Genomic DNA, 16,382 nt, shown 5'->3' with positions numbered 1-16,382 from the left:
GAACCTACACTTTTGATAAATATTTATTTTTTGCAGAAGAAAAATGCACACTAGTTTGAGCTGTCATTATGCTAACCTATATCCTATTTTTCATATTATTAGTAATACATAATGTGGTAGTTTATATTCAAAAATAAAACCAGAATGTATATACCTCATGTATTTATCCAGAAATACACTAAGGTTACTATGGTTACGAAAAATCCATTACCTTTGAATACAGAATGAAAAAGTTTGACTTAAAGTGTGCACTATTTATTATAGTGATCATCAACAGCCTTCAGGAGGTTCTCTAACTGGATTCATTTTTCAGTGTCAAAACTGACCCACCACACCAGTACCTTATGGCCTGTGCAAGGCAAAGAAATTTGAACTATATGAATTTTTAAATATGTTTCATACTGACTCAAGATGCAGAAATGGCTCTGAATTTTAAGGCCTTACACTAAAAAGAAAGTAGGGCCACGGTACCCTTTTCCCCCCAAGTTGTCCAATATAAAATGCTTTGTTTTCTCTTGTACCTACCAAGATATACAAATTCTGATGGGTCCACAATAGTGGTTATGCTGTGGCATGGCACTTCTAGCTCCATGTTTTCTTTTTGGTTTTTTTGGTTGTTTGGTTTGTTTTTTTTTTCGTTTGATTTCTTTTGTTATTGTTGTTGTTGTTGGAGTTTTTCTCGTTTCGGTTTGGTTTTTTATTATTATTTTTTTGTTGCTTGTTGTTTGTTGTATTTGCATAATGTCTGAACAACTAATTTGGGTAATTCATTAAATTACACCAATTATATTAAAATACAAAGTCAGATTACCATGCTTCACTGTATTGCCAAATAACGGGCACTTAACTTCAGTGTAACAGTTTAGAAGTATTGATATAATTTGGCTATTGGCACATGGCACAACTATTATCAAAAGAAAACAGATTATTTGTTTATATTTTTAATAAATGAATTACAGGCTATTCAGGTAAGCAATGCAGTATCTCTCTAATTAAGAATATTTAAGGAAGGAAGTAAGAAAAACTATTAAACCTGTATATAATTCCTTCAACAGCTGTCAGTTTACTTGCTTTGAGAACTGGATGGTACGAGACCAAAATGGTATAAAACCATTAAAAACACAACTCAGATCCTGTGAAAGAGGCACAAGATTTAGCTACACCATCCATGGTGGTGTTAATTTCTATGAGTCCCAACAAAGAGTAAGATGCTTTAAAATATTAAACCCATCAGGGTTTAAAGTGCATCCGGCCAATTTTAGAATTATTTTTCTTTCCACTGAAATAAGAAGGTGTCAATCATACAACTGTTCATTGTAACCATGAGATACCTATCTGACATGCTACCTAGCAGAGAACTCACCTTTTACAACATATTTAGTTCCATTTCCAGAGTAAATTGGTATCCCATTCATATATAAAGTATATTCTGTAATAATACCATTTGGTGCTTTGGGTGGACTCCAACTCATCAGCAGGAAGGTGGGAAAGGATATTGCTGTGGGTGATTGCACATCTTCAGGGGCTGGTGAAAAAATGCATAAAGTTATACTATATTGTCTTTCCATAAATAATAAAGAATTTCAATGAGAAGCTACTACCAGAATGATTTTTGGTAAAGCTGAAATTTCAGAAAAGATTTTATATCTGCAACACATCAGAGTTTTGAGAAGTCTCCTATATTATGTGAGGATTTCTAGCCAAACAGAAACTTCTATGAAAGACAGCAATATACTCTTTGCTTTAAGGAGAATAATTATGCTTCTACAAGTTTATCTTTCCAACTTGGTAACACTGAACAAGGTGAGAGGTACAGGATTTAGTGCAGTCCTTTTTTTAATACAAATTATTTTCTCTTCTTTCATGGTTTTTATTCCTAACTGTGAAGTGATCATTCTAACCACCAATGCAGGTGATGTGTTCTTAGGCACTACCCCTTCTTTCAAACTTTTTATAATTCAATACACTTAGTAATGTTTGTTTAATGTAGATTTTATGTATATAATATACTGGAATTGGCAATGGATAATAATTTAGGAGTCAAGTTCTTTCACTGTTCCAGTGAGTTACACATTAGAAGCCCAAGGAATCCCAGTGAATATCGCAAGGGGAGCAGAGCCGAGGCCTTAGTCTGGGAGAAATATCTTGTAATTTACAAGCTCTGTGCTAGCAATTTAAAACAATAACTAGCAGTGCCTGGCAATGTGAAAACAATATAAAGTAATGAATGTTTCAATAGGGAAACAGGGATAGCTGGAGGGTGTGATATGGTGTCTGTCTTTTGTATCACCAATTTATTGTTACTAAGAGCATGCAACAAGAGAGTCCAAAAATAGAAATTCCACACATTGACTTTTTGTTCAATTCTTCTGAGGGATAAAACACATGTTCCCCATGGCTTTATTCAGTCTCTGGGGGGGAAAAATAATCTACTCTTGCCTAAACCATTCCATTATGACAGGTAAGGATTTTTGCTTTATTCACTAAGCTAAGGAAAAGGATATAAACAATTTATTTTTAATTGCTATGTCACAGCAGAAAGAAATACACAAATACTGAAATAACGTGTTTCATGTTTATATCACAGGGTCCATTAAGTATTTGGCTGTCAGAGGCTGCACCCTTTCATGGACAATGCCACCAGACAATCTCAGTTTATCTTGAGCATCCAAGAGGCAATAACTGGATTTTGGTTTGATTGGTGCTGCTGGCAGTTACTGACATGGTCACACCAAAACTCTGTTCTAGCAATGTTAGACTGCAATCTTCAGCACTCTCCTCATCACAACAAAACCTTGCATAACAACCTGCCTTGGTAGCAGTTAAACACTTCAGCATCCTTTTAATTATTATGGCTATAATTCACATGACTTCATGCCAAAATTTTACTTTCTTTATTGGTACTGTATTACAACCTAGTTTACATGAGAAGATAAAACAAAGAACTGTGAGAGGGAGGGAATTTTGAAAACTACTTTGCATCATGGAAGATTAACTACTGTCCAATAAATACATGTCAAAGTCTTCATTATTCTACTAGTGTAGATTTGGAGTAACTGATTATTTTAACTGGATTAATATGGCTTTAGGATGACAGAACCAGGAGATGTGAACTTTACGTTTAATTGAGAATGAAGTTAGATATGTCACTGATATTTTTGGGGCATTTGTTCTAGTAATTGATGTGCAATACATATCAGCCTAGACTCTAAAGTCAGAACTGAATGCATTTTGTCTTTCTTTGTGCCCTAGCTCTTAATGTAAGCATAGGATGCCTTAATTTACACTCACAAACTTTAAGTTTGAGCACAACAACATGTAGAAGTGTTTAGGAAAAAAAAGGGAAAATCTGAACAGCAATTAATAAAGAACTCAATTGGCATTTGGCAGTTTCATCACACTGAAATAATTGTTGCCTATTGCTGGTGTTTAGTGGTTAAAAGAAACCATGGAAATCAACCATTTGATTCTCAATTTCATACTGTGCCATACAATCAATTCTTTTTAGTCAGACTGTCTCTAGATTTACTTCTGAGCCATAGTAAAATGAGGAAGCTTTCATTAATCTTTCAGATGCTTCATATTAATGACAAGGCTCTTGCATGAACAATGTAACAGCAATTAAAAAGCCCATTAATCTGCATTACAGCTATTAAAGATGCATGTCATTAAAGGGTATGGAGTTTGATTCATTTTCGCACCCCCCAAAAAATGGAGCAATTATGGTCTGGCAATGCACTTTGTCATCAAATTAGGTTGGGGTTTTCCAGCAAATGGCTTTGCAGCGTTTAGCTCTTCTCCTGTTTTATTATTCATGACTGAAATGTGGAAGTCAAGACCTTTGAAATTACTTTACCTTCTTGTGGAGTGGAGATGTTCAATGCATGCAAGCTCTCAGTACAGCCAGCCAAAGTGCAAGCAGTTAGGGTTACAGCATAGTTTGTGAAGGGATGCAAGCCACTCAATACACCTGCAATACAAGAAAACAAGGTGTTATGCATGTACAGTGTATAGACTGACTGCATGCACACACATGCAGAGGGAAAACAAACTTTTGTATTATGGGCTCCCACTGTTACAGGTGGAAAAGAAAAATTATTTAAGGTTTCATTGCTACTATCCATGACTTAAATTTTGCAAAATAATTTAAGAGCAAATTACATTTTATTATATTTTCAGTATTAAATATGCACCTGTGTTTCTTTAGTCATGCTCACTGAAACAGATACTACTTCAAAACAGAGGTGTATATTTTAATGTGACAGTGAAGGAGTTTTTTCCTTAATCCATGTCTCAAAATCTTTTCAGTTATTAATCTTATTTTTCCAAGGAATTTTCATTGTCTCCCAGAACAAGGTTTTTTTTAATGAGTCCTCTCCAATGATGACCCTATTCATCCATAAATTGAAATATCTTTTTTATGAAACATCTTACTTGTCTTCCATTCAGTAGCAGCATACAGACCATACATTTGCTATGCTAACAGCAGTAACATAATTCAGGTGACACAGCACCCAAGGGTTTACAAGAATAAAAGATCTGGAGCCTTATTCTATTTCAGGTCCTGCTTATGTTAATGAAGAGAAGTTACTAAATTCTCACATATCAATCAGCTCAATGTAATAACAAATAATAATCACAGCTTACTACTTCACGAAGTTTTGCAACATTTTGAACTATCAAATACAGAAGGATTACAAGGGAAAAATTTTAGTTTAGAGTCATTTTAAGAAACATCAGCAGTTCCCACTTCAAAGTCCAACAACAAAGTAATATAAAATCTAAATACAGAAGTAATTAAAGGAAGGCCAACTCATGCCAAGTTTTATTTCAAACCATGTTCTCACCTCGACTGTCACAGCTCTAGCAAAATTGATGTGGTGTTTCATTAAAAAAAATAAAATTTATAGCAAACTGTGTTATTTCAAAACTGCCAAACACTGGGATTATGCAAATCAGCTCAGAAAACAACAGCACGTCAAAGAACTGCAATTTCTGGCCAATTGTCCTACAGTAGAAGAAGTCTGAAAATCCCCTCAGTATTACATGTACACAAACAGGTAAACAAATAAGGACTAATTATTGCTCTTCACTGGGTTACTACACTAACAGAATGCAACATAACTGCGTTTCATTAAAAAAATATTTTTTCCCCTTATAAGGCCTTTATAATCACAAAAAAGCCATGGAGAATTTTATGTTGGAAGTTAAGAGCTACAACACAAATTATTATTTTCTGAGTAGAACCATCAGTCTGTACAAGTTTATATTGCGTTTAATAAAAGGTGTGTTCACATGAAAAATATAAGATTGGCTTTCACTGAATCAGTAACATTTATGCTTTTTCTTGCAATCAATCAAAAATTTCAAAGGTTGGAATAGCAATGATCTTTCTATTTGAATTTCTCTGGGGTGCATTTCTACTCATACAAATGAAGAGATATTCAGAAGTAATCACTTTTACATCAGAGTATTGTTAAAATAAAACCAGTTGACCAGCATCTGCTTGCTCTGATCATAGTTTTGATTTTGCAAACCCCCAGTGAACAGTGGAAAGCTGTACTGACATCCAATCTAAGTGTGACAGGAGAGAAAAATTCTGTGTCGTTCACCACCACAGAAATGTCCCTGTAATCTTCCTGTGATGGACAGAGAACATTTTTAAGAACCATCAAAAAGATAGAAAATAGGAAATAATGTTTTCATAGAATGGTCTGAGTTGAAAAGGACCATAAAGATCATTTGATTCCAGCCCCCTGCCATGGGCAGGGACACTTCCCTCTAGATCAGGTAGCTCAGAGTCCCATTCAGCCTGACCTTGAACACTTCCAGGGATGGAACATCCACAACTTCTCTGGGCAACCTGTGCCACTGCCCCACCACGCCCACAGTAAAAAACTTCTTCCCAATATCTAATCTAAACCTTAACACTTTCCGATTAAAGATATTACCCCTTGTCCTTTCACTACATTCCCTTGCAAGAAGCTCCTTTTCAGCTTTCTTGTATGCCCTCCTTTAGGCATTACTATGCCTGTAAAGCATTGGAGGCTACATGAAATTGTGCATCACATAAATTCTATTTGTCAAAACACCATCTTTTTTTACACAAAACAGTATTTCCACTTATTTCCAGATCATAGAGGGTTAAACCCAGGAAACTATAAAATGTGCTTTGGGAATTACCTCCACAAATAAATACAAGCAGGAACCAAATCCTCTAACTGTGACATTTGCAAGTTCCTGGCCAAGAGGAGCGTGGCATCGTATACACGCCATTCACTCTGCGGTGCTTTAGGAACCAATTTAGTTTGATTTGTACATTTAGCACTTGTAGCATTTGTTTCTTATGAAGCAGTGAATTAACGCTCCTTGCATTTCCTCACGGAAGACATCCTGTAGGGTTACCAATGGCTTCAAGCACTGAGAGCTGCAGAATATCAGACATGCAAAAAGATGCCAGGATGTGTAGAAGGTTTGGATTGAACTGTTTGGTTTACTTTTGACAAAGTAGGGAGGTTTTATACGAAACACCTGTAGCACAAGAGACTTCCCATTGCACAGGTAGGTTTGTGAAAGGCTGAGAGAATTTGCATGAAAAAAAATAAACCCTTGTGCTACAGGAGGTTTTTGTTTAAAAAATTTATTCAGGAAAGGCACCAACTTAAAAAATATTTTTTTCATTTCCGTATTAATGTTTTTCCTTCACGTGAACTCTTGCACTATTTTTTTCCAACAAAGAAACAGATGTGCATAGGTAGGCAATAGAAAGTGCACAGATTTTATTTACATACTTCAGCAAACTACTTTTTCTCAGCTGCCATCCTATCTGTTTGGCCAGCATCCACTGTAATCTGTTCTCCTTCATTATGTTAATCTGTGGGCGGAAAGATTTCTGTCATCTTCAAATCGCTTGTACAGCAATGGTAAACACCTTGGCCTGTCTGTAATTGGACAGGTGTCTGCATGGTGTCACCCAGCTTTTAATTCAATTAAAGAACTGGCTGCTCTGCACTCATTACCCACTCATTTCCCCTGCACTTTCAGTCAGTCAGTGAAATTTACACTCAGCACCTGACTATGCTGAAACACAAAGTCAGCAGTCCCACAGCAAAGATCATCACTGATACACGTGAATTAATTTAAAGAACAGCAAAATAAATTTTGAAGTAAAAAATAGCCTATGATCCAATGAAGTTGGCTGACAGCTTTAAAAAAACTTTCCCTAACTCCTCAATTATCACATTCAGACTGGCATCTCTTGTCCATACCAAATAATTGCTGATCTGGTAAGAGTCCATCAGGCTTTCCAAGATGGGGTGCTAACAAAGCAAAATTTGGCCACACCTGCATGCATTCTATTAATGCTAACAGGAGAGAGGTGGATAAATTGTCACTTTGATCAGGAGATAGGATTAGAGACATCATCAATATTTAAGAAGAGGGTCGGCCTCACACATTTGGAATATGGATCCCATGCATTTATTCTGCCACTACAGAGCAGCTGAATCCACCTAAACTCAAAATTTACATCATAGACTACATTCGAAGCCTTAAAATCCACATGGGGAACTGGAGATGCTAAATCATTTTAACACACCACTCCTATCTGCCCAAAGAACCTTTGGAAATAAATTAAAGTTCTAACACAGACATTTTGACACAGTGACCCCATGAAACTGAATAATGTCATTTGTTAAATATGAATGTAAAGTTAACAGTCTAAAAGAGTGATCTGGAATCACACCTAGAACATTAAGCCCACTTTATATGCAAAACTAGTATTTAATTGTCTATACTTTTATTTAAATGGTCTTTAATTATTTGCAATACCAAAAGTCAAAGTTTAGAGTTGTGCAAGAGAGAAAATGCTATGTTCATTCTAGCAGTGAAGGGATAACAACATGGATAAGGGGAATAGCAAAGGGGTCAACAATGAATTTATGGTAAAATGGGTGTATGGGCTAGTCAAAAGTAGTTGCATATTTAGGTCCACTCCATTCAATGTTCTAATGCATATAATATATGAGAATATTACATATGCAGCTTTTTCCCCTTTACTTCTCCATAAGGCAGATATTTCTTTTGTTCACTACCTCTCAAAGGGAGTTCTCATACATTTAGATAATACAGCCATATTCCACAGCATTGTGGCACATTTTGAGTGGAAAACTAGTACTTCTCATAAAAAAAAAAATGTTTACTACTACAGTATGAGGGCTAATATTCTGTTCATAAAAACTGAGTGTATTACTTTGCCAAAGGGACTTTTCTTTGCCAGATTTTTTCATTGTTTCCTCCCTAACACTCTATTTCATGAGGACCTATTTTGAAATACACCTACTGCAACTGAAACAACACGTGACCTTTAGATTTACCTTAATTCTTGTCTAAGCTTTAAAAACAAAAATTACCAAATCTCTCCTCCCCAAACCCAGATTATTTAGCTAACTTGAATGCCCCAGGTCAAACAGCATCTGTCCAACAGTCACTTGTGTGTCGAGATGCATCATTGCCACAGTACACTTAATCACAGTCCACCGATCAGAAAAGGAAGTCCTCAACTGACTTTGTTTTTGACAGATTGTAGCAAAAACTGTTTAAGTACATGTGTCTTCCACGTATGCAATTCTGAACTGAAAGCCTGTGCACATCAATCTGTCACATACATCTGCATTTTTAAAGCATCTTCTAACTAAGGACAGTATGAGTCATAAAATGAAGAATTACTCAACAGGAGGGCACCTATTCCAACTCTTTGGCTTATAAGAACAAACAAAAGTTTCACTTTAATTATTGCATTTAGGTGGCTTGAAAGACCCTTTTTTTCCCAACAGAAATACTTCATAACAAATCATGTACAAGCTCCACTGTCTTTGAAGATGCAACTCAGTTTGCAGTGGTTCAAGGAAGCCTGTTACATTCCCCCTAGCATAGGGAACTCTCCAGCTGTTTCAGTTTGCAGAAAACCTTAACTGAACAGTGGAATTTTGCACCAAGAGTTAATTAACCACAGAGAGTACTGGCTTTGTAATATCTATCACTGTTTAACCCTCAATCACTCCAAATAACTTAATCATTGCTTATTTTCTGCAGCATGATCATCTTTAAAAGTTTGTAGAGAAACAAAGAAATACTGTTTACTTTTTTGCAGATTTTTTAATCTGTCTATAAAAACATAACAATCCTTTCTAGCCTGAAAAACATTAATAAAATAACTTCTTTTTATTACTAAAAATATGGGTATGTATCTAAGAGTTGATGTAATTTTGATAAAATGCTGATTTATTTAATCACACAATTTACATTTTGTAAGAATAAATTTATATAATAGCATTGGACTGTAAACAAGATTCATTTAGGTCTAAACTCAATCAAGTTTGAATCTTAATACTGTAGAATATTAATATAATTTGTTTTAAAATTCATATATTGAAAAGACTACACTAGTCTACTAAAGCCGGCTAAATGAAAAGAGAAGGGAACCTACATTCTGCCACTCTGACTTAGAGTCACTAGGAGCTCAAGCACCACTTAACAACTCACAGAAACCTAATGGGCACAGACAGATCTATCAGCTACCCCTTGTTGCAGTAGCTGCTCCAGCCAAACATTCTGATCTACATATGAAGTTTTACAACTTTAGAAATTTGTCTCAGCTTGGAGCAGGGATTTGGGAGTCCTTCTAGTGCTCTGGCCCTACATACATTTATCTTAGTTGGTCTACAATAATCCCTTTCTATAAACTTTAAAAATCTCATTAACTGCAGTATAGGAATGCTTTGAGCGTAAAATAATTGTGCAAACCAAGAGCTTTCAAATCATTTCAAGTGCATAACAGTATTGCCCAAGCAAATCACCAACAGCTTCACACAGCAAACTCTCCATTGGTGGTAAACTGCTCATTTCATCCCACACAGACGAAATAAGCCTGAGAGAAACAACATTTTCTAATATCCATCTCAGACAGAGATCCCCGAATCCCATCAGAGGGACCAGTCAGGGTGCAGAGGCCAGTCCCAAAGCCACAGGCTGCTTAGGCAGGGGACTGGCACAGCTTTCCCTGAGAGGGACAATCTCAGCTGACATCATTTGCCAGAGCATGGGCATTTGCCAGGCTGGCAGCAAGCTCCCCCAGTGCTATGGCCCCACTGTCCAGCCCTGGCTGATCTGTCACTGGCAGGTGGCCCTGCCTCCTCTTCTGAGAGACTCTCCAGCTAGAGAGCTTTCAAAACCACAGCACAGCTCAGAGACTTTGATTAACCATATTAAATCATTAAATTAACTTTTCCTGAGATATTCATCTGCTGAGCATAAAAGACTAAAAGGTGAAAAGTAATTACAAACACGTGTCACGGGAAGGAGGGAATGGCAGCTGTCAGCCACAATTTTCTCATTACCACGTGCGCAGCCACAACAAGAGCCCTTGGCTATTGCAGCAATGACAGAGGTGGGATGAACTGCAAAATCATACAAACTTGAAAGACAAATCTTTAAGAGGAATAAATACCAATTGTGTGTGAATTCTTTTGCAGCACATTTTATTTATTTATTATTTGTAGGTATCATTAGAGCCCACAGTTTAGAGGCTGGTCAATCCCCTGAATTCTACAGTGAGAGAAATCTGAATTATAAAATGGGGATTTTGCACATGCTTGACAAGAGAAGTATCAGAGGATTGTGATCAGTGGCACAAAACACAGAGGCAAGACAGCTGGACTGTATCCCAGGGTTCTGGGATAGTGTTCAACACCTCTATCAATGACTTGGATGATGGGGTAAGTTTGCACCCTCAGCAAGTCTGGATGATACAAAAAGGGCCACTAAGATGGTAAAAAGACTGGAGCACATCTCTTCTGAGAGAGAGTGAGAGAGCTGATCATCTCAGAAAAGACAAGGCTCAGAGTGATCTATCAAAATGTATAAATACTTTATGGGAGGGAACAAAGCAGCAGCCAGACTATTCTAAGTAGTGCCAGCAACAGGACAAGAGTCAACGGGCACAAATTGAAGTACATGAATCACAGTATCAGAGAATATCCTGAGTTGGAAGGGACCCACAAAGATGATGGGTTACAATGATCTTAGAGGTCTTTTCCAACCTAAATGAATCCGTGATCACAGAGTCCAAATCCTGCCTCTGCACAGGACAACCCAAAGAATAACACCATGTGTCTGAGAGCCCAAACACTTGTTCAACTCTGGCAGGTTTGGTGTTGTGACCACTTCCCTGGGGAGAAAATTAAATTCCAACTGGACACAGGAAATCACTTTTTACTGCGAGGGTGACCAAACCTGGAACAGACTTCTCCTAGAGAAGTATCTCCATGTACAGAGATATTTAAAACTCAACTGGATGTGGTTCTGGGAAACCTGCTCCAGTCAAGCTTGCTTGAGCTGGGGCAATGACCTAGATAATCCTTCCAACCCACATGACCCTGTGATAATATGGATTCCAAAGGAAAGTAGAAGCAAAAGCTGATCACAGACCACACGGAAGCAGTGTGCTCTAAAGCTTCTTCCATTTGTTTAATACTGATTCTAACTTATATTCCAAATTTTGGCGTCAGTATGTGGGATGCACTGGAATGCAGAAAAAAGCAATCCAGCCTTTAGGAAAAAAACTCTTACATGTGGTGACTCTGTACTTCCTTTATTATTTTGCATCAATGTTATTACATGCTTCTCTGAAGGTAAGATGAGCAAGCATGGTACTTTTCAAGAACTTACACTCTAACTTTATACTCTCATCCTAGAATACAAATACTGAACACTACGTTGAAATATATCACCTTATCCAATAAACTCCTGGTTCAACAGTCAGAACCTCATTTAAAGGATTTAAATCTGATGAATATTCCTTTCTTGGATGAAAATGAAAAAACAGTTTGACATTTTGGAAGATTACAAGGGTCAGATTTTGAAGGATTTTGCTTTCTGAGGAGTCAGAAATAGGCCTCTGAGACTGTGGGATTATGGTCATTTAAAGACCTATTTTATTTTTAATATTTAGCTCAGCTTTTCTTCTTCTGGACAAGGGTACAAGAGGTTCTTCTGAATGTGACACACACAGTACAGCCTTCTGAGATATGGGTAATGCTCTTAACTTTTTGCTACTGGGCTCCAGTTATGACTCAGGACCCTACTGTAAATGTTCAAAAGAATTTACAGTGTAAGTATAAACCAAAACACAACAGATGGGCCTAAAAAGCTACAAGGAAAAAAATAAGAAAGAGGGTTCTCAGTGCCCTCAGATACATTTCCAGCAGCAGATAAGCAGTGGCTAGGCTTGACAGGGAATGAAAATTTCAAGGAGGGCATAGAAAAATACCATAGATTCTTCATCAATGATCCCACAGAGAGCTGTGGTGCCTTTCTGCTGTTGCATTAGCAAGCCTGGCTGTTTGGGTTACTGCAGCATTTTCTCATGGAATGCAACAAAAGAATTTCTAAAGAAATGTCCCTGAAATTAGGGAAAGAACAAGCAAAAATTTTCATTCAGAGCAAACTGAAAAGACAGCACCTTCTGTGGGGTTCTATGTTTATGTTAACTTTTGATTAACCAGGAAAGATAATTCATCAGGGAAAGATACAGCGTCTCCTGGGAGTCTCATACTTGCAGGTAACTAGTTCTCAATATCCACTGACTTGCTCACCTGCGTAGTCTTCACTGAAATCAACAGACTGAAGTAAAATGACTTTGGATTGGTGATTTAATTTACACCTGTCTCAGCTCTGACCTCACCATGAGGACATGAATTATATATTTCATACAGTGTTAAAGCTGGAAAATACATAACTAAACTATTGGGCAGGAGTTATAAATAACAAGAGGAAGCACATCTTACACACACAAAACTGAACTGGAACAATTACTCTCACAGCAGTTACAGAAACAGAAAGAATAAATATATTGAAAAATAAAGACAATTCTACCACAGACCATTAAGCAGGATGGTCCAGATGCAGTTTTCAGCTGAAGAACTCCAAAACCAACCAGCTGAATTTGTACTAACAGGAAGACTTATTCTATGTTTAGCACATTTCTTACACTTTCTTCCTGAGCATCTAGAGAATCACAGAATATTCTGAGTTGGAAGAGACCCACATGACTCACGGAGTCCAACTCTTAGGTGAATGACCTGAACAGAGATTGATCCCACAGCATTGGTGTAATAGCGCCATGCTCCAACCAACTGAGCTCATCTAAGGGTCATATTCTAACACATAAATCAATATTTGAATACAGACATTCTTATCTTCTTTGGGTCATATGAGTGGCCAGTGTGCTGCTGTGGCAAACAAAGCCAACAGGATGCTGAATTGCATCAACAAGGACATCTCCAGCAGAGATAAAGAAGTCATTATTCCCCTCTATTTAGCTCTTGTTAGGTCACACTCAGAACACCGCATTCAGTTTTGATCCCTACTGTGTGAAAAAGATGTGAATGTGCTGGAGAGAGTCCAGAGAAGGGTGACAAAGATGATCAAAGGATTGGGTAGCCTGTCAAATAAGGAAATACTGAGAAAATTTGGTTTGTTCAGCCTTGAGAAAAGAAGGATCAGTAGAGATCATATCACCATGTTCCAGTATTAAAAGGGTGGCTACAAGGAAGATAGAGTCTCCCTTTTTACAAGGAGTCACATGGAAAAGACCAGGGGTAATGGGCACAAGTTACTGCTGGGGAGACTACAATTGGACACAAGACAAAAAAATTTCACAATGAGCACAATCAGCCACAGGAATAACGTTCCCAGGAAGTGGTGGATTCCCCAGCTCTGGACACTTTAAGATTCAGATGGAAAAGCTGCTGGGCCATCTTGTCTAGACTGTGCTTTTGCCAAGAAAGATTGGATCAGATGAACCTTGAGCTCCCTTTCAACATGGTATTCTATGATTCCATAGTTTTATTTTGCATTATTTGACAGCTCTGTACAACTCCCTGACAGGAGGTTGTAGTGAGGTGGGGGAATGGTCTCCTGTGCCTACAGTGAGAGGACAAGAGGAAATGGCCTCAAACTGAGAAAAAGGAGATTCAGATTAGATATTAGAAACAAGTTTCATTGTTTGGGTGGACAGGCATTGGAAAGGGCTGCCCAGGGAGGTGGAATCACCATCCCTGCAGATGTTCAAGAGATGTCTGGATCTGGTGATAGGTGATGTGGTTTAGTGGTTACTGTGGTGGTGTTGGGTTCATGATAGGCCTTGATGATATTACAGTTCTCTTTCAACCTTGATGATTCTATGATTCTATCTGCTGTAATAGGCTAAAGAATCAGGATCCATTTACTGTCTTCATTTGATGTAAAGGTATGTTGCTTCTTCTACCTCTTGTAAGCTGCAGGCAGATAACCTCTTACCTGTCCAGCCTGGTGCAGACATTTTCATAACCCTGACAATGTTGGCACAATGCCAAACAAGTTAAACAACATTTTGGTTCTGACCATCAGCTGTGAGCAAGTTACCTAATCCATATGTCTTGGTCTTTAATTTCTACCAGTATTAATCTATATTGTCTCATAGCATAGATAAGGAATGTTGAAATCAACAAGGTCATTAAAGAAATCACAGTAAGGATAGAAAGTCCATGCAGTTCTGGTAACCTCACTACTCACAAACAGTTAAGATATTTCAAACTGAATAAAATAAAATACGTGCAATTTTTCCCTTGAATATGTATAAATAGGTTATGGCAGAGAAACAACACAAACCATATATACTTATGTAAAAACTATTTCCCAGACTTCAGGAAATAACACACTGCCTGAAGGTTAACACACTTTCCAAGACTGTTGTACTGCCCAAACCTGAGCCAAACCAAAGCACTAACTTAGAGCATTGCGTCATTACCACTTTTTGAATTGTTATGAATTACAGAATTGATGTTAGAGATCATAAAAATGAATCTATTGGTCTGCACTATTGCCCCATTGAGTCATCACATAACATAGTCCAGATTCTTGTCTGTAATGTGCTTTCTTCCCAGGGAACTTTGTAGCAGCCAGAAAAGGCAGTTTGTTCACAGAGAACAGAAAGCCAGATCCATGCTATCCTGGCAGGAAGAAATGTCCCAAAATTTTCTCTATAACATTTTCACCCCATAAACACAAAGCCACAAATTTCTTAATTCTGTAATAACCTGCCTCCACATCCCAGTGGCATCAACCACAGCATCTGATTAACACAAATGTATGCTAGTTCCCACTGAAATCAGTTAGGTTTATATGATCAAATTTAGGCAGCTATATCAAGTGCTTTCATACATCAGGTCAAACAGTATCATATGGGACTCACAGAATAATTTAGGTAAACTGGATGGAACAATAGGAAAGGGGTTAAAAAAAATCACATATATTAAGCAAATATAAGCAAACAAAAAAAGCATTTTCCCCCCAGATCATAAATAGCTTGGGAATTGCTTTTTAGTATTTGTGCTGTATCTTAATTTCTATTGTTCTTTGAAATCAGTAAATCACTACAGGGATGGTGACACAAATAATTACATTTCCAAATGTTATCTATGCTGTGTATACACAAACACAGACAAGCAGTATTTTATAGATCAACAAAAGGAGGGATAAGCATCCTGTGTTATTAGATATGCCTAAAAAATGGTACTTAACAACATTTACCTGTGAGCATACCAGCGTCAGCAAGCTCAGCACTGGCGATGGGTACAGTGGGACCATCCGCTTCATATGCTTTCAAAATGTACTTCTCAATTACACCTATGACCCCAGCTGGTTTGTCCCAGGTGACCTCAATGCTGTAACCATTTATACTGTGAGCTCTTGAGGGAGTTGGCACATTTTGTGGAACTGTAGAAGGATAAAATAGAAAATAGAGAAAATGGCAGTTCTAAGGAGACTATTGCCCCTATTCTTCACTTTTAATGGCTGCAGTAAATCAGACTCAACCATTAGCATAAATACAATTTATTAGAGTTGTAACTTTTCAGCATTGATTTAATATGACTGCACATCTTGAGCTATTCAGTTTAAGCTATATTTCAAAACCATCAAAACTCCATCTACATAACATTCCTTCTTGTCTTGTTGCAATTTTCCAAAAACATTTCATGTATCAAACATATTTAAGCATCACTCACAAAGAGAGGAGGTGGATTGTATGTAGCTAACAAGCACAGGCATTATAATAATACAACTGAATGAAACAAGGCAGTAGTGCAAAAAAGAAGAGTTTGATATTTATCAGTTAGGTATCTAAGCCACAGAATGCTACAACTATGAAACGTTTCTAAAAACTTCCATTCTATTTTACAGAAGCCCTTCAAAAAATTAAAGCACTTTCATTTACTTTCCACACACATATTTTATTTCCACAATACCATCCACCTTTTTTGGGGCAAAGCAGAGATTTTTAA

General features: G+C 37.2%; 1 protein-coding gene across 1 annotated transcript in view; it reads right to left on the bottom strand.

The window, feature by feature from the left end:
- USH2A (usherin) overlaps positions 1-16,382 on the bottom strand; it is a 373,050-nt gene that overhangs the window by 208,124 nt on the left and 148,544 nt on the right. The window contains exons 30-32 of the mRNA XM_030944868.1: positions 15,631-15,816; positions 3,857-3,970; positions 1,364-1,525 (exon numbers count right to left, since the gene is read on the bottom strand). Coding sequence (XP_030800728.1) covers positions 1,364-1,525; positions 3,857-3,970; positions 15,631-15,816 — 462 coding nt within the window. The remainder of the gene's footprint in view (positions 1-1,363; positions 1,526-3,856; positions 3,971-15,630; positions 15,817-16,382) is intronic.

Source organism: Camarhynchus parvulus, chromosome 3 (genome assembly GCF_901933205.1).
Source record: "Camarhynchus parvulus chromosome 3, STF_HiC, whole genome shotgun sequence".
Lineage (NCBI taxonomy): Eukaryota > Metazoa > Chordata > Aves > Passeriformes > Thraupidae > Camarhynchus > Camarhynchus parvulus.
The sequence above is the reverse complement of the archived record's forward strand: the minus strand, read 5'-3'. Positions and strand labels throughout refer to the sequence as shown.